This window comes from Lipotes vexillifer, unplaced genomic scaffold, assembly GCF_000442215.2.
Source record: "Lipotes vexillifer unplaced genomic scaffold, Lipotes_vexillifer_v1.1 scaffold342, whole genome shotgun sequence".
In the NCBI taxonomy this organism is placed as follows: Eukaryota; Metazoa; Chordata; class Mammalia; order Artiodactyla; family Lipotidae; genus Lipotes; species Lipotes vexillifer.
The window spans coordinates 556,617-583,604 of NW_006786802.1; the positions used below are offsets into that span (position 1 = coordinate 556,617).

Consider the following 26,988-nt stretch of genomic DNA (forward strand, 5'->3'; position numbering starts at 1 on the left):
TCAGCAGATGATGGAATTCAGGTGAGGAAGCCACGAAAGGGAGGTAATGACCAGTGTCTTCCCAATATCCTTCTCATCCTCTTCCTAAGGTCCTCTTCCTGATTCTGTCCGGAGAAGCAATGTATCCAGTTACGCAGTCTTTCTCCCACCCCAGACTCTCTTACAGTTAAAGTTGCCAGGTTACATGAATCTGGCCAATGAGCTGTAGATGGACATCCAGGTAGGTTTCTAGGAAATCTACTGTTCTTCAGAGTCAAGAGGCACAGATTCAGCAGGCCTCTGCCCTTTGCTCTTTCTCTTTATTTCCCTTCTTCCTGCCTGAAAGGTGGGCAAGATGTCAGCAGGTGGATTAGCCATTTTTCTCCATGACTGTGAGAACCGTGTGCTGTAGATGGTAGGACAGGAAGCTAGAAGAAGTCCAAATCCTTGATGACTTTCTTAAGCATCACCAGAGGCATCCTGGGCTTCTGGGCACGTCCAGGAGGAGATCCTCACTAAAGTCCTTCTCCAGAACCGGGGACACGTCTCCTTTTCTTCCTGCTGAAGAACACTCTTCTCTCTGACTCATTGCCTATTTGTTACAAGAAAATGAGAAAAACTCATTGTTAAGAGACCGTGGTTAGAGTTCAGTTACATGCAGCCACTTATCATCCTAACGCATATGAGTATAATATTTTTGCTTTTTGATAGTGAGTCCAGATGGACATAAGAACCAGAAAGCATGGGATTGGGCTGTGTATGGAGAAAGCCAGCAAAGATATTTTCCTTGAGATACAGGAGAGGCCTGTTCAAGATGAAATCTCTTACTTTGTGATCTAGGGCAAGTCATTTGCTTCCTAGCATCATGTAGGCAAATTATATTTATATATAAATGTATATAGATTTAAGTGCATGCATATATAACATATATATATAAAGTATGTATATGTGTACAAATTATAAATGTGTATACATATAAATACATTTATTTTCATATCTAGTACTTATTTGTAATTGAAGAGGGTGTTGGAACTAGTTGAGGACCCATGCCCCTACCAGCTGGACCATGGTTTGCCTGGATGGCTGGGGACCAAGGAATATGGCACATCAGAGTGGTTAGAAGCACAGACTGCAGCCGGACTTCCTGGCTTCAAATCACAGTCCCACCAGCTAGTGAGTTGTCTCTTCTCTTTGTGTCTCCATTTTCCCCACTTACAAATGGGGATAATAATACTACCTCATCGACTCATTAAGAGGATTCAAAGAGTTGCAATTTGTAAAGCACCGGGAATGGTAACTGCGGCAGGATAAGCTAATGTGCTTGTTAATTGAATGTCAGCCCGGTACATTGGCCTTGTCCAAGGTGCTGATGCTCCTAAGGTCTCAGTCCTCCTGGGAACCATGGCCTGTGAGACCTGGGTGGCCCCATTTTCTATTTTAACAAAGCCAGCCAGGTACTGCTTGTGCCGTGCTCCCTTCCAATCCCAAAACTCCGGTGGGGAACTCTATACATTTAGTTGCTTACCTAAAAATTCTACTCTTGACTCTGACACTCCCTGATCTGATTCTGCAGCTCACTTGAAATGTCAGAGTGGCAATGTCCTTCCTTATCTGTGAAGTGAGTTTGCCTCATTTATCGGCCCTGCCCTCTCACTCCTCTCCATTGATAGGTTATTGTTACTATCAAGTGACTGGAGGTGGGAATCAGGGGTCAATGGCAACTACCAGGGAAGTCTGGGGTGCCGTGGTGCAAGAACAGAAATGTAGCAAGAACCTGGGAATGGACTCAGGGTGGGCAGTAGGCAGGTACCCTGTTGTTGGCCTGACCATGGCCTTCAAGTCTGCCCCAGGCTCACCATTGCCAGAAGCTGGGTTTTTGCTTCAGGCCTCTCCTCTTCTGACTCCACATCTTCCTGTCCTAGGCTGAGACTCTGGACTGGAGCCTGAAGCTGCAGTAGGTGGGGTGGCTGCTCCCTCTATATTCTTTGCTGTAGAAACAATCAACCGTGGCTCAAGGGTATGTTCCGGCCATGACCCCTGCTGGGCGTCCTCTGAAGACAGAGATGGTTTCCCTTGATTTCCTGCAGCCCAACCCCTTACCTTCATGCCCTGCTAGGGGCCCAGCTCAGCCCCTCCCAGGCCTGATGACAAGCCAGTAGCTAATAAGAAAGACATCAGAAGCCAATCACTTGCCAGCTGTTTCAGGAGCCTCTGGTTACCACACTTCTGTCTCCAGCGCTTCTGGGTCATAGCTGAGGTCAGGGCCTCCCTGAAACATGGCCCAGCTGAGGGAGCATCTCCCTTGCCAGCAGCCTAATGGGGACTGACAGCGGAGGGCTTGTGAGGCAGCCAGGTCCTGCAGGAGGTTGGCTGCTGCCTGGCAAGGCTTGTGGAGGCTGGTATTTCCAAAGCTGGAACTTCCTGCCCAGCGGTCACATGCACTCAGGCCCAAGGAGACTCAGATTTGGCTACTCAGACCCCAATTCAAACCCCTGGGGCAGTTTCCTAAGGAGGGGACAAAGGAACAGAGACATTGTTTCGGCTACATGAAAACACAGCAGTAGCTGGGTTGCCTTTGAAATGGGCAAAGATGGGTGAGAAGGAGAAGAAATAGATCAGCATTATGTAACTGACATGTACTAAACATATAACAACAAGCTGTGTAAGCTAGCACTATTCTGAATCCAATATTAATATTTAATCCTGCCTATGATCCCATGAGGTGGTGGGGTCATTGTCATTCCCATGGATCGATGATAAAATGAGGCAAAGGGAGGTTAAGTAACTTGCCCAAGTCTTCACACAACTGAGTGATGGAACCAGGATTTGGATCCAGGCAATGTGGCTCCAGAGAGGTTGCTCTTAAGTGTTCATCATCTTTATTCGATCCTGCTGACCTTCTTGGCAGTGTTATTCCCACTCTTCAGAAGCTAGAGAGACTCAGATTTTACATAACTTGTCCAGGTTTCCACAGGAGTAAGTAGTAGAGTTGGTATTCAAACCCAGGTCTAATCTTGCTCAAAACCTTTGTTCTTTTCACTAATCCAGGGCAAAACACAGACCTCAGGCCAAATCCAGCCCACTACCTGTCTTGTAAATAAAGCTACTTTTATGCTACAATAGGAGAGGAGTACTTCTGACAGAGGCCTTTACAGAAAATGTTTGCTGAAACCTACACTAAAAACGTAGAATGGGTGAAAAGCAGCAACTCCCACTTCTGTCTATCAGCAGCTGCCTAGAAAGGTAGTCATTCACATTTTAGTGTGAATTCACCAATCACATCTGTGGTCGCTCCCTGAGAGTATATCATAGAGTCAAAAACAGAAGGGGGGACTTCCCTGGTGGCCCAGTGGTTAAGACTCTGCCCTTCCACTGCAGGGGGCATGGGGTTCCATCCCCAGTCAGGGAACTAAGATCCTGTATGCCACGCAGTGCGGCCAAAACGCCCCCCAAACAAACAAAAAAACAAAAAACAGAAGGGACTTTACAGAACCACCTAATCCAACCTTTTCATTTTACCGATTGGAAAACTAAGGTTTAATAACTGTTGCCAGGAAAACAGATGAGATATTGGATCTGGGGTGGATTAAAATGAAAAGTCAACATGATGCAGGGTGATGGAGATTTAGAAATGAACTCTGTTGTCATACTGATTTCATTTGGGTTGAGGACAGAGAGAGATGCCATGTACTATCGGAAGAAAGAGGCCCCCAAAGGTAATATATACCAGTGAGTCTTCAACATTTGAGAATCTGATGAATGTATCAATTCTCTCTCCCAGAAAGGTAGACACAAACTCATGTACACAAAAATTTGCGTTTCATTTCAGAAGGTTCTGATATTTCTGAAGCCTATCCATGAACACTTAGTGTTAATAACCCCTGACCCATTGCACAGATGAACAAATTGAGGCCCAGGGAGAGACTCCACATATCAGGGCCTTTTGGAAAGAGATGAAAATGAAGCCCTCTCTCTCCAAACATAGGACAAGGAGTGCTATTAAAATTGGGACATTTCAAAAGCCCACCAGTTTCTTAAAGTGAAGCCCACCTGTGAGGCTTCTCCAGCTACATTTGTCAGCCTAGGGGACAGAGTGGCAGCCAGCCCCCCAGAAGAGCTGCCCTTTCCCCCTCTGCTCCAGGCTCCCTCCTCTACTCCCGCAGGGCCCCTTATTAAATGTCTGCAGGCGTGAGGGGAGGGCTGGAAGCAATGTGGCTGCCTTTTGTTTGATTCATTATAATAAACCCTAACTCCAATTCTGGAGGTAAAATTTAAATGATCAGATGATAATACCCTCTCTGGGATGTCTGCCCAACTCCAATTCGACAAGCAAACCCACCCCAACATCTTTGGCATAAATGTATTTGACTCTCCCAATGCTGCTGTGCAAGGTTGGGTTCATGGCTATCCAAAAAAAAAAAATTCCATAAGCTCCAAATGGAAGGGATCTTAGAGGTATGCAACCCTCTCTCACACCCCTACCTGACACTGAATTCCCTCTACAACCTCCCTAAGAGACATCACTGGGGTGCTCACTACTTCTGGCACTATCCCATTCTCTGTTTGGCCTCAATTCAGCCCTCGGGCCCACCACCCACTCCCTGACAGCCTTTACATACTTGAAGACATAGACTGAATTGTTGGTTGTCAATACCTCCCTTATACTGGTGTCACTGTCTATCTGCTTACTTGCGTTAACAATAACAATGTAAGGTCACACCTTCCCCAAACAATACAATATAGCAGTAAGGCCCTAAGTGTTAGTGTGTCCCTCTTCCCAGAAAAATGCACACAAGTGCTAAATTGCACATTCATTTCCATCCAACTGGAAGTTCTGATCCCCTTGAAATTCAGCCCTAGAAACAAAAAAGCGAAACTACTAACTTGGTATCCACTTTCTACTTAAATAAAAATGTGTCGGGCTTCCCTGGTGGCTCAGTGGTTGAGAGTCCACCTGCCGATGCAGGGGACACGGGTTCTTGCCCCGGTCCGGGAAGATCCCACATGCCGTGGAGCGGCTGGGCCCGTGAGCCGTGGCTGCTGAGCCTGCGTGTCCGGAGCCTGTGCTTCGCAACGGGAGAGGCCACAACAGTGAGAGGCCCGTGTACCGCAAAAAAAAAAAAAAAAAAAAAAAAGTGTCAATCTCAGAGCTAGGATTACAGATTTAACTCCCCCCTAGTCTTCTGTTCCATAGGTTATCAAGAGAGTTGTTTGGGTGAAAGGTGGGCCACTATGACCAGAAGCTCTACTTTACTAGCTGGAGGCTGATCACAGAAGACCCATTGGACTTAATTTGTAGCATTTTACCTGCAAGCCATAAAGAATTCCACTACCAGATACATGGCACAGGAAATATCCTTTATTATTCTGTACACTTAATTTTCCATGAAGAGAACAGCTTTTAAAATAAATGCACACACCAGATATAGAAATATGCATGACATTGGAACAGTCCATGACACAGGGCACCACTGAAAGAGTCCTTATTTACATAAAAGTGGAGAAACAGAGGGATGAGGGCGGGAACCCCAAAAGCTACCTCACATTCACCAGAATTTTGGTGACTTCTATGATCGCAGCTATAGCCATGCTGCACATCGCAGAGCTGTGGATTTTGGGACTCATAAGAGCATGACAACTTACCCTCAAATTCCGCAAAACAAAAGGGTTGGATTTATTTTTTTAAATACCAAGTGTTTCTGGCATCAGTTGAAGAAATATTGTCGAAAAAGGAACTACTGAATGTCCAGAAAAATCATAGTTCTGATATGTCTCTGCTCAGTAGTAGGTTATTGGTCACTAGATCATTCTGGAAAGTCCTACAGTAAACCGTGTGCTTCCTTCATTGTAAATCTACAACAATAACATTGTTACGGAGACAGGAAAATTTTTTTTTACTGGATGGGACCTTTGATCTCTGATCCAACCCTTGCTTTTACAGACAGAGAACTCTGAAGCCCACAGAGGTGGAGCCCCTCTCCCCAGGTGACCCAGTAAGACAGCCGTAGACCCAGGTCTGTGCAACTCTAAGTGCTGTGCTGTTTCCCCCACGCCACACTCCCTCTCTGTTCTTCTCCCTTCCATGGCTTTCAAAGGAATTAAAGAAATGAAATGAGCTCAGTGGGCTTCTTACTAGGAAATGACATCTTTGGTAAGAATGTTCGGTCTCACATTAACGGGATCATTTGGCAAGAGACTGGCTCCCACCTGGGCCGGAACCCCACTGAGAATTAAGGCAGCTTTTAGGACCTTTATTTGGCACGATATTTGGCATGAGTTGGCAGGTCCCCTTCTCCTCTGTCTCATTCACATCTAGAATGAAGACCGACTCAGGTCAACACTAAATGTTATAATTAGACATTGAGTAGATGTTAACGGGATGGTATTAAACAGATATTTTTACACTTCATGGAAAATAATAATTCTTTAAAAAATCTGGTAAAGTATCAAAAGTGCTCTATACAGTACACAGGAGCACCCTTATCCTGGATAACCGCTACTATCAAAAAAAATGTCCTCAAATAAGAAGTCAAACATTACTTATGATAAAGCCCATGCTCCCTCTCCATCGAGTGTGGGTGAAAGGTGAACCCAGAAGGTCTGCCAGCACCTCCTTGAAAATGTCCATGGGTGTCCCGGGTCCCCCCATCTCCAGAGCCCCTCCCCAGGCTCGGGAGCCAACTTCCCGCGCAAGGCAGCACCACTGGGTTGGTTGGTGTTGGTTCAGGTAGCACCGCATCTCTGATTCGCCTTCAGACAAATGTCTGGAGGCAGAAGGGCCACGTGCTGATAGCAAAGAGCAAACGTCAGGCTCTCTCTGAAGGGTGCCCCTGATACACAGGCTTTTCTGACTCATTTCTGCCAAGTAGACTCAGCTTTTCACAACCCGCTGTTCCCTAGAGTGATTATTTTCATCAAAGGAGAGCAGCTAAATCATTTCCTCTCTAGCAACCAGCTAGAGGAGAATAAATGACAACCCCCCCACCCCCCCCTTCTTCCAACACATTGTTCTTTTGCTAAGAAATATGCCTTGGCCACTTGACTGGATGGATTTTTGTTTATGTTTAATGACAGCCCTGGGTGGGGTGAACCATATTGTGCTGGGAATTTCAAAGTGCTCTCAGCTGAGAGTCAGGGGCTCTGACTTGAGTGTCCAGCTGGATCCCTTAGTAGCTGGGGAACCTTGAGCAAGAATGACTGAAATGCTGGACCTTGGTTTTCTCACCTGGAGAATGGAGACACAGAAGCCAGCCCTGCAGTACTTGCTGGGCGGATGGGAGTAAACGTGGATGAAAGTGCTTTGTTAAAAACAAACAAGCTGTCACACCTAGGGAGGAATCACCCTTCACGGGAGGAGTCAGTCACTTGTGAAGCCAAATTCCATCAGTGACAGGTCACCTTGCTCTCATTCCCAGACCCCTACCTGTTTGTTCCACTCTGTTGGATGCTCCCAGGCCCCCTGTTTTTCAGGGTCCAAGACACCTGCCACTTGGGCTGTCTCAGATTTTGAACTGAACTTTTTATATGGAAAGATCCAAGGTCTCCTGATTTTCCTGCTTTTCTTTAAAGAATGACATAAGGACCCTGTCCCTGGGAGAAAACCACCGCCCTGCCCCCAGACAGCCCATCTTCCACAGACTGCAAGATCAATAGATGAGGCTCAGGGACACCCCACTTTCCCCAAAGCACCTTTTGGATGTGTGTCACCCTCTACTCCCAGTGGAAATGATGTGGCTTTTTTTTTTTTTTTTTTGCCCAAGATTCTGCAACAGGGGCTCCCACAGTCAGGACAATAACCCACAACTCTAGATTGCCAGTGAGAGCGTAAGAAACTCAGACCATATGTTAAAAAAAAAAAAAAAAATTCCAAATGGATGCCACCGACTTACCAACTACAAATCGCTTCTCTGAATGAGCTGAGACTAGCCACCAGCACCACCAGAGGGCACCACTTATAAGTTTGTATCAGAAATCAACCTGAAATTCTCTACAACCGCCAACCTGCTCCGTCAATTGAGACTATTCTCCCCTCAACCTGAGTGACCAGGGTGCTATATGCTTGGTTCCATGCTGCCCTCCACGGTGCAAAGTATGGCCCATGAAGAGAGACAAAGGGAGTTTTCAGGGCCCACTTCCCATCACTTGAGACTTCTGGTCCAGGCTGGGTGGGATTCCCAGGGACAGGCTTTGCAGGTGTCTGTGAACAATACAGAAACAGACAGCCTGGGGGGCTGCCCTTGGACACACACCTGGCCCCGTGAGGACAGCAGAGGATCCCGTAGCGGAGACACGCAGCTGGCCTTGCTGGGTTCCTGTCCTGAGTCCCCCAGGAAGGTCTCACGAGCCACAGGTAGGTTCCTGAGCTCTGTGCATCTGGCAGAGCGAGACCCGCATGTGGTCTCTACAGACTTGTCTGCTTCTTCTGCAGAAGCCACTCACTGTGACACCCATCGCTCTGGACCCTCTGAGCGCCAGAAACCCGAAGAATATTCCAGAACACACACAAATCAAACGCAGGTCAACCAGAGTGAAAACTAACTATGAAGATTTCTGCTCACGACCCCCCAGAGCTTCTATCCACGGACTTCATAACAGTGACAAATATCCCCAAGCTCCCCAACCAAGGTCCAAACAACAGAGCACTGACCGGGGCAGACGAGAGAGGCAAGATCTCTGCACCTCCCAAACTCAGCTGGGCTTTTTATTTGTGTTTTGGTTTTACAGTGTCTGACCAAAAAGCAACATCCTCTGTCTGATTTGGTGGACTGAGGATTTCTTCTGTGGCCCAAATTACCAGCAAACGAGGTGGGGAGTCCTGCCCGAGCCCGTGGACGTCAGCTTGGGCCGGTGCCCACACTGGGTGAGACTTCCTCAAAACTAAAGAGGTTTTGACAGAAGTCATTCTTCCTGTTCCCTCCTCTCCCACAAGGCCTAGCAATCCAAGCTCACAGCCCTCAGGCCAGGTGAACAGAAAGTGAACGAAAACCCGGTCACTAAGTCAGTCGTAACTTGGAAAAGAGGAAGAGGGGGGTCGGAGAGGAATCCCCAGACAGTGTCTGGGGTGGTTGGAAACCTTTGACCTGAACGTTGGTGCAGCAGGGTTCCTCCTCGGGGTCAGATTCAGATGGCCAGCCAGTGTTCCAACTGCAGAGGAAGACGGCAAGGCTGTTAGGCCAGGGCCAGGGTGGGCAGGGACTGAGGGACAAGGGCCAGCTGAGAAGGGCAGTAAGACACGTGGAGGGGCAGAAAACACAGCTGTTTCCTTCAAAGACCCTCGGGACACGCAGGCCAATCCCCTAATTGTCACGGGCACCCAGAAAGGGCAAAGGAGCCTTCACAAAGTCACACAGTAAGTCTGAAACAGGGGGGCTCACCGGGACCCTCCTGGCTCCCCCACCCCCATTTTTTACAGGGGAAAATGGTAGGACTCAGGTCAACACGTTACTGATGTACCTACAGCGCTTCCTTCAAGATAAGAAATCCTCAGCCTGATATGGGGATACTCCATGGTCACAACTCAAAGAGGGAGAACCGAGTTTAGGAAAGTCTGGGCATTTGGCATCTCAGGACCAAGGAGTGGAGGGGCAGGCGAAAGCTGGTAGAAGGCAGAAGACAGGCCCCTCTCCTCTGTTCGTAACATCACACCCCCAGGGGCTATAGCCCACAGCTGCCCTGGGTTTTCTGGAGTGTGGTGTGTGGTCTTGCCTCCGATAGCACAGCAGGGAGCAGTAGGGCCCCCGCCCCGTGGCCCCCATCAAAATGGTCCAAGCTGCACCTACTTGGAACTGCCTGACGTCCCTCTGGGCCACCAGGTGATGCTCGTTCTCTGGGGTGATGCCATAGGCCAGTCTCTGTGAAAGGATGGAGAAGGGGAGGAGGCCTCAGCTTGGCCCAGGGACACCCTTCCAGCAGCCCAGAGGACACCACACATCAGGGCCACCTGCTATTTGGCCCTGAAGTCTCACATGGACAGCAGGAGAGGTTCATACAAGACACTCCCCACCCTGGTTTGTGGAGCTGGTTGGTTCACTTTGAGACGTTCATCCAGTGAATGTTTATTGAGTCAATGACTGTAGTCACACACTGGCCTAGGCCCTGGGGATCCAGAGCTGAAGGTCACCCACACATTCTGCTTTGGGAGAGCTTACAGCTCATGGAAGGGGCCGACACTGAACAGAAACACACACAGGCAATTTTACAACCACAATTGGAGTCAGTGCTGCAGAGGACAAGTTCAGAGCACAATGAGAACTCAGTAATGGGACCTCAGCCCTGCCTGGGGATTGGGGCCGCCTCCTTGGGCTGCAGACACAGGGTGGACTCAGGGAATGAGTCTGGAATCAATGTCTGATCACTAGAGGGGGATCCCAAAGTGTGGAGAATAAAAAGCTCAAAGCAGGTCCTGGTTCCATGTCCGGGATGAGCTCACAGAACATGGATCCTCCCAGTGACCCAGAGGTTCCTGGACTTTGGGATTTCATGGACAGGAAACATGTCACAGGGGGAGGGGGGTCCCAGCCCTGCCTGGCAGATCATGCGTATATGTATCTGCAACGTACACAGGTCAAAGAAGAAAATCTATTTTGGAAATCTCTGGTTTAGGCTGATCAGGTATCAGGTTCACAATAGAAGCAGGTGAAAGCCAAGATACAAGGTCACGGTGAGTTTGGATGGGGAGAGTGGGGGACATCTGGGGACATGACAAACCTTAGGAGGTGGGACACAGGAGTGGGCACAGTTAATGCAGATTAACTGCTCCTTAGGGGACTGGAGGGCTGAGCTCCTCACATAAACAACGGTAGGAACAGAGTGGGAGCACACGGTGCATATGACGTTCAACACGATAGCAGGTGCCGTGTGGTGACCATCTACCACGTGCCAGGCACTGTGCTAAGCACTTCCTTTCACCTTTCAAGGTCTGTATGATTACCCCAGATTACAAATGTGGAACCTGAGGCTTGGAGGTAGATAACGTGGCCAACGTGGCAGGTCCGTCTGACTCTAGATTCCGTGTCCTTCTGTCTCCCTCTTTCACCCCAGCGGGAATGACTCGGGATGCCCCCTCCCGTGCTGTCCCCCACCCTCCCCCAGGCTCCGCCCAGAGCTCACCTCGCGAAGGGAGCCCCGCGTGCTGAGGAACTTGTAGACGACGTAGGCGGGCACCAGGACCATGGAGGAGCCCGCGATGCCCCACCCGACCCAGTTGGCCCAGAGTGGGAAGATGTAGTCATCGTAGGTGAGCGGCTTGAAATTGATGATGCTCACGACCACCACAAACTGGGGGGAAGGGACAGAAGGAAGAGGGAGAGAGACAGGGAGAGGGGAGAGAGAGGGAAGGAGGCGGGAGAGAGGGAGAGATGCAGAGAGGGACCAGAGGGAAGTGAGGACCAGCATGTGAGATGGATGCAGGAATGGAGAAGATAAGGAAGGAGGGAGATCGAGAGAGAAAGGAGGAAGAATCCAAGTAAGGAAGGATAACAAAAAGGAGACAAAGAAACAGGAGCGATACAAAGAGAAGACTAGAAAGGTGACCTTGGAACTGAGTGGTGGCACAGACAGCCCCCGGCCCAGACCTGGCCCCAGGCTGGCGACCCCTCTCATGTGCAGCCTCCTGGGAATCAACAGGGCGGAGCATCCTGAGCATCTGTCTGCGTGACCAGGCCCTGCATCCCAACCTCCTCCCCTTAGAAGCAAAGATCCCCACCCCCACCCTCACCCCAGACACACAGCACCCCTCACCCGAGGATGCCCAACCACGCACTACACACCAGGAGGAACGCAGGGCTGACAAACTTCCAGCAGAGTCTCCAGTACAGGCCCGGCTTGAACCCCATCATCTGCTGGATGTCGTTGCTGAACCTGTCCACACCTGTGCACACACAGGGCAGGCCCATCACAGAGGCCCCTGCAGAGCCTGGGGCCACCCCTGCTGCCTTCCCAAGAGGGTCTGTCCCCAAGTGGAGAGCAGAACAGTATCTCCTAAGACAGGGATACCCTGGCACTTAGGAGACCTGGGGACAGGCACTTGGCTGGTTCAGAACAGGGGAGAGAACACACTCAGAGGTAGCATCCCCTCGTAGGTGCCGCCCCAATTCCTTTTTCAGAGGGAAAACCAGGGCTCCGGGAGGGGAGGGGACTTGGCCCTGGTTACACAGCCAGTGTGGCCTGACTCCAAAGCCCAGCTCTTTCCTCCCACTTCCTCTCTCTTAAAACAATGATGGCTGTGTATATAGAGCTTTCCATGACTTTAATCTGGTAGAAGAGATCAGACTCTTTCCAATGAGTAGAAAAGAGTGAGTGACACATGGGGAAAAAATGAACAATGACAACACATTACACTTTCTACCATGTTCTCCCCATTCAGCTCTGGAATAAGGTTGCCAGAGAAGATAGAGGACACTCAGTTACACTTGAATTTCGGAGAGACAACAAAAGTCATTTTAGTTTAAGTAATTTCATGCAATATTTGGGACATATACTTAAAAAAATGATTCATTATCTGAAATTCAAGTTTAACTGGATGTGTCATATTCCAGATTTGCTAAACCTGGCAACCCTACTCTAGAATGAATTACATGGCTTGAGGAGCAGCATCTTCCTCTGAGTTCCTCTCTAACAGCTGACACTGGTGCCTTTGGGGCCTTTGCCTCCTCCTTTTAAAGGGAGCTCATGCAAAGATGAGCTGAGGGCTGGAAGAGCTGTGTCCGATAAGCAACTTGCTCAACTCTGGGATCAGCCAGTGACTGCCCTGGAAATGGAAAGCCCCTTTGCACCTCCAGGTGAAAAGGCTCCAGAAGCACATGGGGCCCGAGGTTTTTCCACACGCTCAGGACCCAGCACGTACCATAAAACCAGGAGACGCCTATGGCCTCCATGAGCACAGCAAACAGAATGGAGGTCCCCGCCGCAAACGTGTCCAGCAGGGTCAGCACATATATTCCACCCTGGGGCATGGACAGAGAAAGCCTGAGGCCATGATGGATAGAAATAGCTATCAACTGTTACATCCATCAAAATTGAGCTGTCCCCTGTCCCACTCACTCAGGACTCACACCCACCCGCAACACAGGTAATGGGGTTTCTGATGCTACTGTGTTGCTGCTATGTATTCTATGTATTCACTGGGTCTGAGGGTGGGGACTTCAGACAGTAAAAAGCAAGATGGATTTTATCAATGAAAAAACAAATGTTGCCCGCCATATCAGTAAACAAAAGATGTTGCAGCCATCACATTATAGCCACCGCTCTGAAGGTGAGCTCTGAGGGAATTCGGGATAGAAACAGGATGCGCGCCATCTAGCAGTCAGCAGAAAGCTCGGATACCGGCCCTAGATAGCTGAGGTCCATATCAAAGGAATGATTTCAGTGAGCCCAAACTCTTGCATCTTCCCATACATGGAAAAGCACGAAATTCCTTAACTTGAGATGTCTGGTTTTCTTTAGTCAACAGTAATCTTTTGATGTGACAACTAGCTGGTCTTTGTCACAAAATCTCACGTACCCTGGATCCTCCCTTACCTCTCTGGAGCAGTCCCTCAGAGCTATCTGAGATGCTGTGTCCCAGGCTTAAGTCCTCAGTTTTGTCCACCGAATAAAACATAATTCTCAGCTTTCAGGTTGTGCACTTTTTTCAGTTGGCAGTTTAAAATGGACTTTTGCTGTCCCCCCAAACCAACAAGCAGTTGAAAGATTTGTCTGGATATCCTCAGGCTCAGAAGGGACAGATAACAACGGGGTGTAACCCTAAGGGACTGGGCCACAGAGTTCAGGATACCAGGCACTGCCATGGTTCCCCTGAGCTCACCCTAGCCCTACCCCCCAGCTTCAAGTCTGGGAATATCTGGCTGGATTGAAATGCAGCCTCAGAAGTCCCAGGTGACCCAGAGCCCAGCCCCCCTCACCTTGGTTATGCAAAGCAGGGCCAGAAGGAAGGTTCCAAAGGAGACACCAAATGTGAAGAGTTTCCGGTGTCGTTTCAGGACCTGGAAGTCGTCTGCCAGGCCCGTGATGACCGCCTCCATGCCTCCCATCTGAAGGGAACCAGGCAGGTGGGATACAGGGGTGAATGAAAAATGTTGTCCAACATATCAGCAAACAAAGGATGCTGCAGCCATCAAGCCATCAGCCACTACTGCTGCCCCCGCAAAGGTGCACCTGAGGGGACTCAGGATGGGAAAGAAAGGATACTGGCTCTAGATAGATCTGGTGCACATCAAAGGAATGATTTCAACGAGCCCAGACTCTTGCATCTTCCCATATATAGAAAAGCGCTAAATTCATTAACTTGAGGTGTCTGGTTTTGTTTAATTAACAGTAATCTTTTGATGCTCTGACCACCTGGTATTTGTTGCAAAAACTCCTACATATCCTGGCTCCTCCCTGACCTCTTCAGAGCAGTCCCTCAGAGCAATCTGAGAGGCTGCCTCCCAGGCTTGAAGTCCCCAGAAAGTCTGCCAACTGAAACATAATTCTCAACTTTTAGGTTGTGCATATATATATATATATATTTTTTTGCCACACTGCGTGTATGCGGAATTGCTAGCTCTCCAACCAGGGAGTGAACCCGTGCCCCCTGCAGTGGAAGCTCCAAGTCTTAACCACTGGACCACCAGGGAAGTTCCAGGTTGTGCATTTTTTTTTCAGTCAACACAGGAGTGAGGGACTCTCCGAACCCCAGTTTCAGGCCTCCCGGCTCCCTTGGACCTCCCGCAGCCCTGGACTCATGAACCCTGGAGGCTGCCTTGCTTCTCTAGAGAAATCAGCAGATTCTCCCTTCTCCCCATCCTCTCACCCTACTTCTGCCCTGTTCTCAACCAACCTCAGAACTCAGAAACCATGTGGGAGAGGGTGAAGAGTTAACTCCTGTCTCCCCCTTATCAACAGGGACCTGACTCCTGTCCACTCATTCAGCCTGAGTGGATGCTGATGAAATACCGTGTGGGAAGAGTGGCTGGTTAGAGAACAAGAGGTCTAGCTACGCCCTCTCTGAATTCAGTTTCCCATCTGTAAAAAGAGAGTATTGGGCTGGCTTATCTGAGGTCCCTTCTAATGTAGAGTTCCATGATGTCAAGTAGGTTTTTCTTGGTTCTTGGCTTTGGCCTAAATCTTGCCTTTCTGAGTGAGTACTGATTTCCTTGTTTGCATTTAAATAAAGTCTTCTGCAAACAACTACCGATCAGGGGCTTGAATGACGCGGGGGGAGGGGGGGAACTTTAGACTGAGTAGTGTGAGTGTATTTAGGGGAGGGAGGGTCAGGTCTAGTGGTGTCTGTGGGGGGATGGTATCCCCAGCAAGGTCACTCACTGAGCTGTCAATTCCCAGAGCCAGGAGCATGACAAAGAACACGACAGCCCAGAACGTGGATCCAGATAGGGTGGAAATGGCTTCTGGGTACAGGATGAAGACCAGGCCAGCTCCTGTAAGAAACATCAAGGACCTCATTAATAGCTGGGACTGTTGGTCTGAGCTGCAGATGATAGGGGAGCATTTTGAGGCCCAACAAGTCCTAGCCCAGCCCCATGATATTTGGGCAGTCATGTGTAGATGGAGCAAACCAAGGTCTAAAGATGACTGATGAAACCAGCTTCAGCCTGAGTTCACCTATGCACCAAGGAGGTTGACCTCAAACAGCCAAGCCAGAGGGCAGTGCCTCTCCTGGACAGCTACAGGCAATGAGCCTCAAACCCCACCTCCTGCACCCCATGAGGGATCCTCTTACTCTCAAAACTTTGTGATTTTCAGAGTCCATCAGAGGCAGCCCCTCCCCAAGTCTTGGCCTGTTTGTGGCCATAAGAATATGAGAGGCAGTGGGGAAGGACACGAGCTGTTTGAACAACTTCAATCTCCTGAGTCTCAGCTTTCTGATCTTTAAAGTGGGTCTATTAACACTTGCCTAGTAACACTGCAAGAACTAAACCAAGATACGTCAAGTGCTTAGCACAGGGGCTGGTACAGAGTCAGTGCTCCAAAATCTATCTGGTCTGGCCTGACTCAGAAGATGATTCTGCCTGGACTTCCTACTGATGGCCTCAAAGAAAGTGGGCAGCTGGGAAAGCTCCGTGTCCAGTCCTCTCAGTCCCACACCCACAGGAGAACTGCTAAGAAAGAGGTGAGTTTTGCAGCCCCCGCCTCCTCAGTAGTCGAGTCTGCCCACCCACCTTCAGTGGCAACATCCTCAATGTTGACTTTGTGTTCATGGGCCATGTAACCAAGGATGGAGAAGATGGCGAACCCAGAGATGAAGCTGGTGACACAGTTGATGGTGCTGGTGAGCAGGGCGTCCCTGAGGGAAAAGAAAGCACTGTTAGTTCAAGTGGTCTGGCTCTCCCCAACCCCACTTATGGACTGCTGGACCATCCATGGAATCCACAGCTTCAAATGCCAACCTCCTCTTCAGCGTCCCTGCTGCCACATGGGCCCCCAGCACCCCACCATCACAGGGTCAGAACCTGTAGGTGCAGGAAATAGGTCAGCAGCTTCTGGATGAAACACTTTGATACCAGAGCCTGATATCAAACTCTTGCTGGGAAATCGAGTCACGAGCCTCCTTCCTCAACAAACTTTCTGTGGCTCCCCAGTGCCTCTCAACTTTTCACCCAGGCATTCAAGAGCTTTGCTGAGATGACCCAAACTTCTTTCCAGGCTTATTTCCCATGACTCCCCAACACGTAATCTCTGAGCAAACCAGTCAACTTGCTGGTTCACAAACACACCACCTCCCCTGGCTTTGCTCATGCTGTAAGTTGTCCACTCACTCCGTGTCTGCCTATCCCAACCCTAACTATCTTCCAAGGTTCACCTCAAATGCACTTCTATGCTCTTGCTGACCCGCCATCAGGTGGCTGATCACCCCATTTCCTTAGCCTCCCTAAAGCCTGTCCCACTGGTATGCATTCATCCTACTCTGTCTTGTACCAGGGGGGTTATGATTCTGTCTTAAGCCTTTGATAGAGAGGGATGGAAGCAGCCCCATCTGTGCCCATGTCTGAAGCCCTCACAGCACTGGGGCTGCAGGAGGCAGCATTAAATGCTTACAGGACCAGGTGATCTAGAGCATGGTCCTCTGACTCTATGGCACTGAGCAGACTTCTCGTTCTGCTGTGTGGTCTTAAGCTCTGACCCTGCTAGGCCCTCACCCCTCAAGCAACCAGCCTGGATATTCCAACCTTGTCTGCCTGGGCATCAGATGGACAGACAGGCAGTGCTGGCTGCTCTGAAAGCCACACAGTGCCCCTCTGTCCCAGCTACGCACCCTCATGATATCCCAGTGTTAGTGGCCTCAACTTTCCCAGCTCCTCACCCTGCATCTATTTGGGAGGTGTTCTGAACTGACATCTGTTCATCAGGACCTCCATAGGCCATGTCGGAGTTCACAGGACATCCAGGATGGTCTACTTTGCTTCATTTCATGGGGAAAGAAACCCAGGCAGAAAATTTGACTTGTCCCAGACCAGAGCCCTCTCTCCCATCCCTGCAAGGGTTGATTCCCAGGATTTAGAGCTTTCCAGAGCCCCGGGAAGGATCTTACCTATAGCAGTTGTTGTCAAATTTGTTGTAACTAGCAAATGCAATCAAGACACCAAATCCAGCGCCCAAGGAAAAAAATATCTGAGTTGCAGCATCAATCCATACCTGAAATGGGCAGATAAAGGCCATCACCCTCTGTTTCCACAGAATTGGACCACCTCATTGCTCCAGAAGGGCCGGGAAGTCCCAGGGATGCCCTAAGACCTGAGGAAATGAGGTCTGAACTAGAGATGGGCAGCCATGCAACTCCTGCTCTCCAGCAGCCTGTACAAAATCACTGTGGAGAGAGGCTGGGGTCTCTCTAGCATCTCCCAGCCTTGGGTGGTCATGAGTGAGCTCACCCCAGAGGAACCCACTGGCTCAATTTGACATCCTGATTTTCAAAGAAAGTTAATAAACAAAATGTTCTAGGCTAGAATGTGGATAGGGCAGGGGAAAAGGGTTATGACTATCTCAGGGGTTATGGAGACAACATCTTCAGAAAGGGGTAATGGTTCCTAGTAGCTTCTACGAACCCATAGACAGTGGTGACTCCTTGGTGGCCAGTGGGGTCTACTTCCTTCATCTTTTGGATGATGAAACTGCATGGCTGGAAGCCCGGAGATCTGAGCTCCTCTCCAACCTCTCAACCTCATGGTCTTGCCCTGGTCAATTTCACTGTCTATATCTCAGTTTCCTCATCTGTACAGTGGGGATAATTTTACCTAGCTCACCAGGACTTGGCCACAATTCGGATTTGTGAGACTTCTGTCATCTCCCCACTCGTGCTATTCTAGACCTCCCCTGCTTTGTAAGCAAAGGGTGTAATGAGAGAAGCAATCTGAAGGAGGAAGATAGATCTGCTCCCTGAGACGGCACTCAGGCTGAGTTTCTACTGTCCAGAAAGACTTAGGATATTTAAACAATGCAGAATAGATAGAACTCTGACTTGCTTCACAATTTACAAGGCTGTTTCATGTCTTACGCTCTGTTATTTTTCTGACAGTTACTAAGAAAGTAGGGTTTTCTCTTGGTTACTGGGCTGTAACACAGAGTTGTGCTGGGACAATGGGAGGTGTGTACTGGGAGGCGTCCGTCCTAATCCTATGTTGATCTTGCCTGCCAGGATTATTATGGGTTCAAGTAGACTGTGGGGAAGTCTTTGGGGATCATGAGGGGAAATATTGAGGTGTGGTCACTGAGGCAGACATGAGGGAGGAGGTTGGAAATAATCTCAGCTGTGATTTGAAGATGCTCAAGGCACTAGGAACCTCTAAGATTGTCCCTGTTCCCAGCCTCACAGTGCTACTTTGGACTCCACTCCAAATTCACCTCCACTTCATTGTAATCGCTGCCTCTGGGCAGGACAGTGAGCTGGAGAGGCTGCAAGGGGAGAGTCAGCAGGGTCTGGGTCTCCCTGCGGCTGATGCCGCTCCTTATGCCAACATCACAGATGGTACCAGAGGCCAGAGTTGGAGACCAGAGTAGAAATAGGGCTAGGGTGGCTGGGGTGATGCTGGGGCCACGGCACAGGGCAGAGGTAAGAACCCAGGACAGGGTATTGCTTTCCTTGAAAGGCGGGGTCTGCAAAGGCCACTCAACAGAACCACAGATCCCGAGCCATCAGAGCTGGACAGGCTCACGGAGACTGTCAGGTGCAAATCAAATTGGCCTTGATCAGGTAGAGAAGCTGCAGCCCAGAGTGGGAAGGATCCATCCCAGGCTACGCAGAGCTGGGACCAGATTTTCTTTCACTGCCTGCACCGAGAACCCTCCCCAACCCTAGCCCAAGGGTGGGTGGTCACTGGGCACTGACCGTGGCCTCTTTCAGACGGTAGAAGTCGATGTGCAGGTAGGCGTTGATGCCATTGGAAGCACCGGGCAGCGTGATGCCGTGGACCAGGAGTACAAACAGCACGAGGTAAGGCAGCGTGGCCGTGATCCACACCACCTGGCGGTGGGCAAGGTCGCAGTGAGGGCCCGACTCTGCCGCCAGCGGGGTGGGGGGCTGGCGGGGGGTGAGCCAGTCATACCCTCCCCACATGTTCCTTCACACAGTGTGCGTGCTAAAAGCTCCACCTCTAGGCCAGGCCTGGGGCACTCCAGGACAGAGTGGACAGACCAAGGATGCACCCAATGAGAAAGTCAGCACCCTGGGGGCAGCGCTGCCAAGGAAGCCAAGGGCAGTGAGGACGCAGACTCTCTCGGTGCCCAGCGCCTCCTGCTCTACCAGCTTCCTGCACTAACTAGCACCCTCACCTTTATGCCCTCCTTCCTTCCTTCTCTCCCCCCCTCGTTTACCTTCATTCAAGCGTGTCCTCCTAAGCTCACCGCCCAGGGAGGGATGTGGCTGGGCAGAAAGCAGAATCCCTGGCTGCTCTTTATTCTGGGATGGATTTAGGGCAAAGACAAAGTGCCTCATCCAGAAACCCATAAGGGAAGAAACTGTCCCCAGACTGAAAAGAGACACCAGCCCACCCTGCCCACAATGAAGAAACAGAGAAGAGAGGTGGGGAGAGGAGAAAGCTGCGTAGGCTTCCTTGCTGTTCCTTCTCACCCCTGACTATGCATTAGACTACTCTGGGGGAAGTTATAGACAAAAATGTCCAAGTTCAGACTCCGTTTTTGGAGTTTCTGATTTAATTGGTCTGGGATGGGGCTGGCACTCCATGCTTTAAAAGCTCCCTCAGGTGGATGCAGGGGACAAAGACAGGTGAGGATCATTTATTGAGCAATTTCCATCTGCTAGCCCAGCAGTGAGGACCTCTCATCCCATCCTCCCAGCTGCCCTGGAGGCGGGTAGGATCATGAACTGCCCTCATTTTGCTGGTGAGGACACTGAAGCTTAGGGAGCATCATGCATCCCGAGGTCACCCATTAGTGAATGATGGTGCCGGGACTCCAACCCATCAACCAACACAAAGCCGTGTTCTTAATCACTCACGCTACTGCATATTTGAGACCCACGTTCAAGTCCTGGCTCTGCCAAGACGGCTGTGAAACCCTGTCCCTCTCTTGGCCTCAGCTTCCCCATCTGTACAAGCAGGCTGGAGTACATGGCTTTGGAGAAACTTCCAGTTCAGCACTTAGGTGTTTGGTACAGGCTTGTAGTTTCTAAGTGCTGGTTCAGCCAACATCTATGAGCGGGGGGTGGGCAGACAGGACTCCAGGGTGGCAAGCAGCACTGTGTGCACACTTGCCCGATGCCCTGGGGGCTGACTGGCCTCCGCCCTCTACCCTGCGGTGGTCGGTGGGCCAGGGTCACAGAGTGTGTGGTCTGCGGTAACCCCTTTCCCTGATTCAGACTGTACCTTGCCCCCCAATATCCCAGCTGCCAGCTGTGGAGCCATCTTCCCAAGAACAGAGCCTTCACCGGCCAAGACAGGAAGTTTGAACACTTGCAATTCATTTCAGGCCAGCTCTGTGGCTTTGGCAGCCTGCTAAGAAAAGATCTGTGTCCTGTTCCAGACGTAGTCTGGGAAGAAATAAGCTTGGTTTTCTCATGAGCCAGAGTATAAAAACAATGAAAAACAGGACACTGCAATGTCCTGCATGAAGTTCCTTATTCTAGGAAGCCCCTCCCTATGGACTGCAGGGGTCCTCGCCTGCTCTGGAGGCAAAATGTGGGCAGGGACTTCAGGCGACAAGTTTCCATCTGCGGGGGGCTTCCTAGGGCAACACTCCTGCCCCATTCGTCATTACACTCCTCAGGGGAGGGCGTGAGTCCTCCTCCTCCAAAGGTGACTTTGCACAAAGAAACGGAGCATGCGAGTCTCCACTCCTTTTCCCTTTAGCATCAGTCTCCCCATAGACAACTCAGGCCTGCTCCAGCCAAGTGCTAAACAAGGTGGGGCAGGCTGTACCCCTTTGGCGATGGCTACAGCAAACTAAATCTTGAGGTGTAATATTAGAAGCCCGTGGTGGCCCCTCACCCAGGCCGGCAGCAGTAGTAAAGCTTATACACCTTCTGCAGCTCTGCTGCCTGCAGAGGCCAGAAAGGCCCTGCTTTTGATACCCAGGAGAGGCGCAGAGAGACTGGACAAGGCTGGCCTGGGGCTTCTGTAGTTTTGCTTGCAGCTGAAAACCCTTTCCCTCTGCCCCATCTCTACCTGACCTAGCCCAATGCCACCTTCTCCATGGTCTTTGCAGACCCTCTCAGTCTGAAGAGCTTCCTTCTTCCACTAATGTAACATCTTATGGTTTTTGGACCATGGGAACTCATGGTAAGAAAAACCTTATTTATCGAGACGTATGGGTTGCTATAACTGAAACGCAAAAATTCCACAAGACAGCTCTATCTTTAGTATGTGCAATGCATGCTGTTATTATCTAGACGATTTCATTTTGAAAAATTGTGGTGACTCACTAAATTGATTTAATGACAGTTAAAAAACCCAGTTTGTATCTCAATTAAAGTGCAACCTACCTGATGTAAAATTGTCTTCAAGGTAAAGTTAACTTTTTTAAAAAGCAAGATCTATAATAGTGTGTATAGTTTGTGACCATTAGTGTTTATTGAAAGGGGGCCACACATATGTCTCTGAACGGAGATGCAAGGAAATAATAACATTGACCTACACCTACCTGGCTATAACACACATAATACTACAATCAATTGAATCTGTCTTATTTCTTCTTGCATCACTAGTACTAGCATCAAGCCTGGCACATAGTAGGTATCCATAAATGTTTACCGAGATGAATTCAAAAGAACACTTAATGAAGTTCCCCAAACTTATTTACCCACCTACCCTTCATCCCTCACTACTCCGTCAATAAATATTTACTGAAGACCTACTATGTGTCAGGTGTTGGGATGGTTGTGGTCCTAGCCTGGTTTTGCTCTATCTTAGAATTCCTCCAAGCCCTGGTCTGCATTTCATTTGGGCTCTTCCTTGGGGCAGATACCATGTCTCCAATGCGCTGATAGGAAGTTCCACTTCAGGCTCTTGTCAAATTTCATTCCCGTTGGCTGCTGGTCCCATGTCACTATCTTTGCTATCTGTGGCATAACCAAGACTTTAGGAGAACCAGAGAGAACCCTGATGCACCCCACTTTTCAAAATCAGTTGCCTAGGGCTTCCCTGGTGGCGCCATGGTTAAGAATCTGCCTGCCAATGCAGGGGACACAGGTTCCATCCCTGGTCAAGGAAGATCCCACATGCCGCGGAGCAACTAAACCCATGCGCCACAACTACTGAGCCTGCGCTCTAGAGCCCACGAGCCACAACTACTGAGCCTGCGTATCACAACTACTGAAGCCTGTGCGTCTAGAGCCCGTGCTCCGCAACAAGAGAAGCCACTGCAATGAGAAGCCCGTGCACCACAAGGAAGAGTAGCCCCCACTTGCCGCAACTAGAGAAAGTCCACGCGCAGCAATGAAGACACAATGCGGACAAAAATAAATAAATAAAATAAATTTAAAAAAATTCAAAATCAGTTGCCTAATGAAGGTTCTCATAAATTCATGCCTACCTGATTATTGTTGCCTTGTAACCCCCAATGAACATACACACTGTGTGTTCCACACTGACTCTGGGCTTTACCACAAGACTTATCTTGTTCATTGGGACAATAGCAAGCATGATGAAAACAGAGACTGGAAGAGCTACTTGTACATTGGGGCTTGTCTGCTTGGAACATGCTCTTGGAACTCAGCCATCATGCTGTGAGATACCCAAGCTACAGGGCTAGGCTATGTGGAAACCACCCAAGGTGCTCTGGTTGACAGCTCCAGTTAAGCTCCCAGCCAGTACCAACTGCCATCCATGAGTGTTAGCCATCTTGGAGGTTCCAGCCCAGTCAAGCCCCCAGACATGTAGCTCAGGCAATATCATATGGAGCAGAAGAACCACCTTGCTGAGCCCAGTCAATCCACAGAATCATGAGAGGTAATAAAATGGCTGTTATTTTACATCTCTACATCTTGAGGTATTTTGTTACACAGCAATAGCTAACCAAAACACTGGACAGAATATTTCCCAGCTACAGCCTCTTTAATACATCCAAGCTCCACATGGACCCATAGGGTCCAAATGAAGCTGTTGTTCTCATGATATTCCTCAGGCTCAGAATCAATGTGGGCCATGACCTGAGTATACTCCACCCTGAGGTGCTGACTATGGGGGGCAGTGTCACCTAAGTCAGAATGCCAACTCTGACAGGCTCTCCTAGGTCATTGAACCCTGTGCTCCTCTCTCCAGGAAACGTAGACCCTTGCAAGCACTCTGCACTGTGTCAGTGGATGCCCCAGGATTCATCTAGATATCTTCTGGAGCGTTCTCATTTACTCAAAAATTCAGAGGTGGGAACAATCAATTTTATAGTGAAGGAAATGGTTATATGCTAGAGAAGGCTGCAATATTTGCATGCAGTTTTAGTCCAGAATTTAAGATTTATCAAACACATGTCAACAGGTTGCTTTGGGCTTTTTCCAGAGACCCTTGGGGTTCTCTGGTCTCTGCTATTAGGGAGGCTTTGGTGGGAAATTGTGAAGAACTCTGATCCACTTGCACTCCCTCATCCTACTGCTGGGGAGTCCTGGGCTTAGGGAAGGGAGGGGATTCATCTAAAGTCTCCAGCAAACCAGTGGCAGAGCTGGGGTGCAAACCCAGGTTTTGTACTTCTAGCACCACCTTTTCTTTTCACCAACTACCTGTTTATAGGTAGAAAAACCCATCTTTTTTGAGGCCAACCTCCCATCTGAAAGAGAAACAAAGATATTACCTTTCCTGATGTCTTCACTCCTTTCCAGAGGCTAAAAAACAGGACGATGACGACGACGATCAGACAGAGCAAGAGCTGCCACTGGGGCAGGCCAATGTCATGAATCCCACTGCTCTCGTGAAGGTGCAGGACGCCACGTCTGCGGGGAAGAGAGGGGAGCAGACCGGGGAAGATGGTGGCGTCAGGGAGGATGACCAAGGCCTCGACCACAGGCCAGTCCTCGAAAGTGCACATTGATGGAGACAGGCCTTCGGCTGCCCCGGCTACAGCCCTGCATCACTTGGACCTGCCCTGCACAGTCATGGCCTGTGCCCAGCACCTCCCTGCCCTGGGCCAGCAACTCATCTGGGGAGATGTCCCCACCCAAGGCTGCTTTTTAAAAGGTAACAGTAGCTTTCAACATAACAAATATCTCTTGAGTGCCACCTGCAAGCCAGGTCCTGGGGAGATGGTGGTAAATAAACAGAGGAAAGGTCTCTGCCCTCATAGCACTCATGGTCTAAAGCAGTGGACACTGGAACATTTGGCAATGTCTGGAGATGTCTTTGATTGTCACGACTTGGGTAGGAGACATTTAGAGGATAGAGAAGTGGGACATCCTATGATGCACAGGACAACCTAAACATCCTATAAGGCACAGGACAGCCTCCAAAATTCCCATGTTGCTGAGGTTTAGAATCCCTGGTCTAGAGACTGAGATAAGAGTAGACTTTTCTCCTATTTGGGAATATCTACCCCAACTAAAGGTATGTGTATCCTCTGCTTTAGCAATTCCACTCCTGGGTGTTTGCCCAGTAGAAACATGTACATATGTTCACCAAAAGACATGGTCTAGAATGTTCATAGCAGCATTATTCATAACAACCCCAAACTGCAAAATAAATATCTATAAACAGTAGACTACAGGGACTTCCCTGGTGGTCCAGTGGTTAAGAATCTGCTTTGCAATGCAGGGGATGCTGGTTCGATCTCTGGTCGGGGAACTGAGATCCCACATGCCTTGGGACATCCAAGCCCGTGCGCCTCAACTAGAGAGAAGACTGCGCACTGCAACAAAAGATCCCGCGTGCTGCAACTAAGACCCAATGCAGCCAATAAATAAATAAATATTAAACAAAACAAAACAAAAACAGTAGACTACATAAATTATGATATATTCATAAATTGGAATATTATATAGCAACTAGCTCTGTATGGATGAATCTCACACACCTAATTTCGTGAGAAGGAAGTCAAAACTGAAAGAGGACTGCTGGGGGCAGGTGATAAGGCTGTGGACAAGCAGGTGATGGCTCCAGCCACATGGAGCTCCTGGGTGACAATAGCTGGTGCAAACATTCCCCATCCTGAGCCTTTTTCCTCTTCAGTAAAATGGCTCTCACGAGGCTTACGCTGCAGAATGTGAGACAGTGCCTAGAACCCAGGAAATGCTCAGCGCCAATGGTCATTGTAACTATCATTCTGATTGAGTCCCAGCCTTCAAGGAGCAGCGGGCATTGGCAACGACGCTAAGGAGTGCCCAGAAAACTCAGCCAAGGGAGTCAGTGTGACGGGCTCCACTGAGGGGCTGGCTGGTGCCTTCTCTGCGGGCCTGTGGGAGAGCCGGTGAGTTGAGAAGGGGTGACCAGGTGTGGTAGGGGCGAGATGGGGAGAGGGAGGTGGGTGGTGACAGGCAAACAGAGGAGTCTGCAGTGAGCGCTCAGGAATGAATGAGCAGAGCTGTGTGGCTGTTCAAGGCCCACAAAGACCCATGTCCCCATCTCCAGAACGGCCTTCATCCCCACTGCCCCCAGGCAGGATGCTGTGGCTTTAAACTACTCACCCTGCATCAACTTCCCTGAGCAATCAGTCTCTGTGTCTGGCCCATCCTAGTCCTATCTCTTGGAAATCAGCTCAACCAACACCCCCGTCCTCATGGCCCGACGCTAGGCCAGACCCATATTCTGTTCCTCCAGGACTACTGTAAAAACCTCCCCATCCTCCCACCATCCCAGTCTCTCTACCTCCAGTCATCCTCCTTAAATCCACAGTCTGTGCTGCTGTAGAACCATCCGATTCATCTGAAGTTGTGTTCTAACTTTGTCACTCTTCTGCCCCCAAATCCTCAGAGGCTCCTTATTACCTAAAACAGTGGTTCTCACTGGGGGCAATTTTGCCTCTGCCTTCCCTGGACACTTGGCAACAGCTGGAGACATTTTTGGTTGTCACAGCTGGAGGGAAGAGGGGTGTTACTGGCGTCTAGTGGGCAGAAGCCCGGGATGGGGCTAAACGTCCAAAATGCACAGGACAGCCCTCCCACCGCAATTATCCAGCCCCAAATGTCAAAAGCATCAGCGTTGTGGAATCCTGGTAGAGAGGATAAAAACATAAGCCTTTCAGAATCGGAGGCCTTTCTCAATCGTCCTGTACCAAGTGCACCCCGTGCCTTGCCACACCATGCCTTTGGCTCCTGGCGACCACCAGCCACTTGTCATTTCCGAATTATATGAAGCTCTCGTCACTCTGGGCCTTGGAACCGTCTGTTCCTTTGTGCCTAGAACACACTTCCTGGCCCAATGTGTCTGCCTGGTGAACTTCTGTCCCTGCTAGTCTCGGCTCAAAAATGAGGCCCTGGCTGAGGTCCCTCTCCTATGCTGAGAAGGAGGGAGAGAGTGGGAGAGGGAGGGAGAGAGAGAGAAAGAGAGAGAGAGAAAGAGAGAGAGAGAAAGAAGAAGGAGAAGGAGGGGAGGAGGGGGAAGAGTGGGGGAGAGAGAGGAAAAGGGAAGGGAGGAGGGGGAG

The 26,988-nt window shown here is 49.7% G+C and overlaps 1 protein-coding gene across 1 annotated transcript in view; it reads right to left on the reverse strand.

The window, feature by feature from the left end:
- Positions 1 to 7,734: 7,734 nt before the first annotated feature.
- The window catches only part of SLC6A2 (solute carrier family 6 member 2), a 40,304-nt gene continuing 21,050 nt past the window's right edge, over positions 7,735 to 26,988 (reverse strand). The window contains exons 5-15 of the mRNA XM_007459447.1: positions 24,211 to 24,349; positions 19,301 to 19,435; positions 17,507 to 17,610; positions 16,137 to 16,261; positions 15,283 to 15,395; positions 13,881 to 14,009; positions 12,824 to 12,923; positions 11,748 to 11,848; positions 11,089 to 11,256; positions 9,759 to 9,830; positions 7,735 to 9,123 (exon numbers count right to left, since the gene is read on the reverse strand). Of these exons, the coding sequence (XP_007459509.1) occupies positions 9,100 to 9,123; positions 9,759 to 9,830; positions 11,089 to 11,256; positions 11,748 to 11,848; positions 12,824 to 12,923; positions 13,881 to 14,009; positions 15,283 to 15,395; positions 16,137 to 16,261; positions 17,507 to 17,610; positions 19,301 to 19,435; positions 24,211 to 24,349 (1,210 nt within the window). The 3' untranslated portion in view covers positions 7,735 to 9,099. The remainder of the gene's footprint in view (positions 9,124 to 9,758; positions 9,831 to 11,088; positions 11,257 to 11,747; positions 11,849 to 12,823; positions 12,924 to 13,880; positions 14,010 to 15,282; positions 15,396 to 16,136; positions 16,262 to 17,506; positions 17,611 to 19,300; positions 19,436 to 24,210; positions 24,350 to 26,988) is intronic.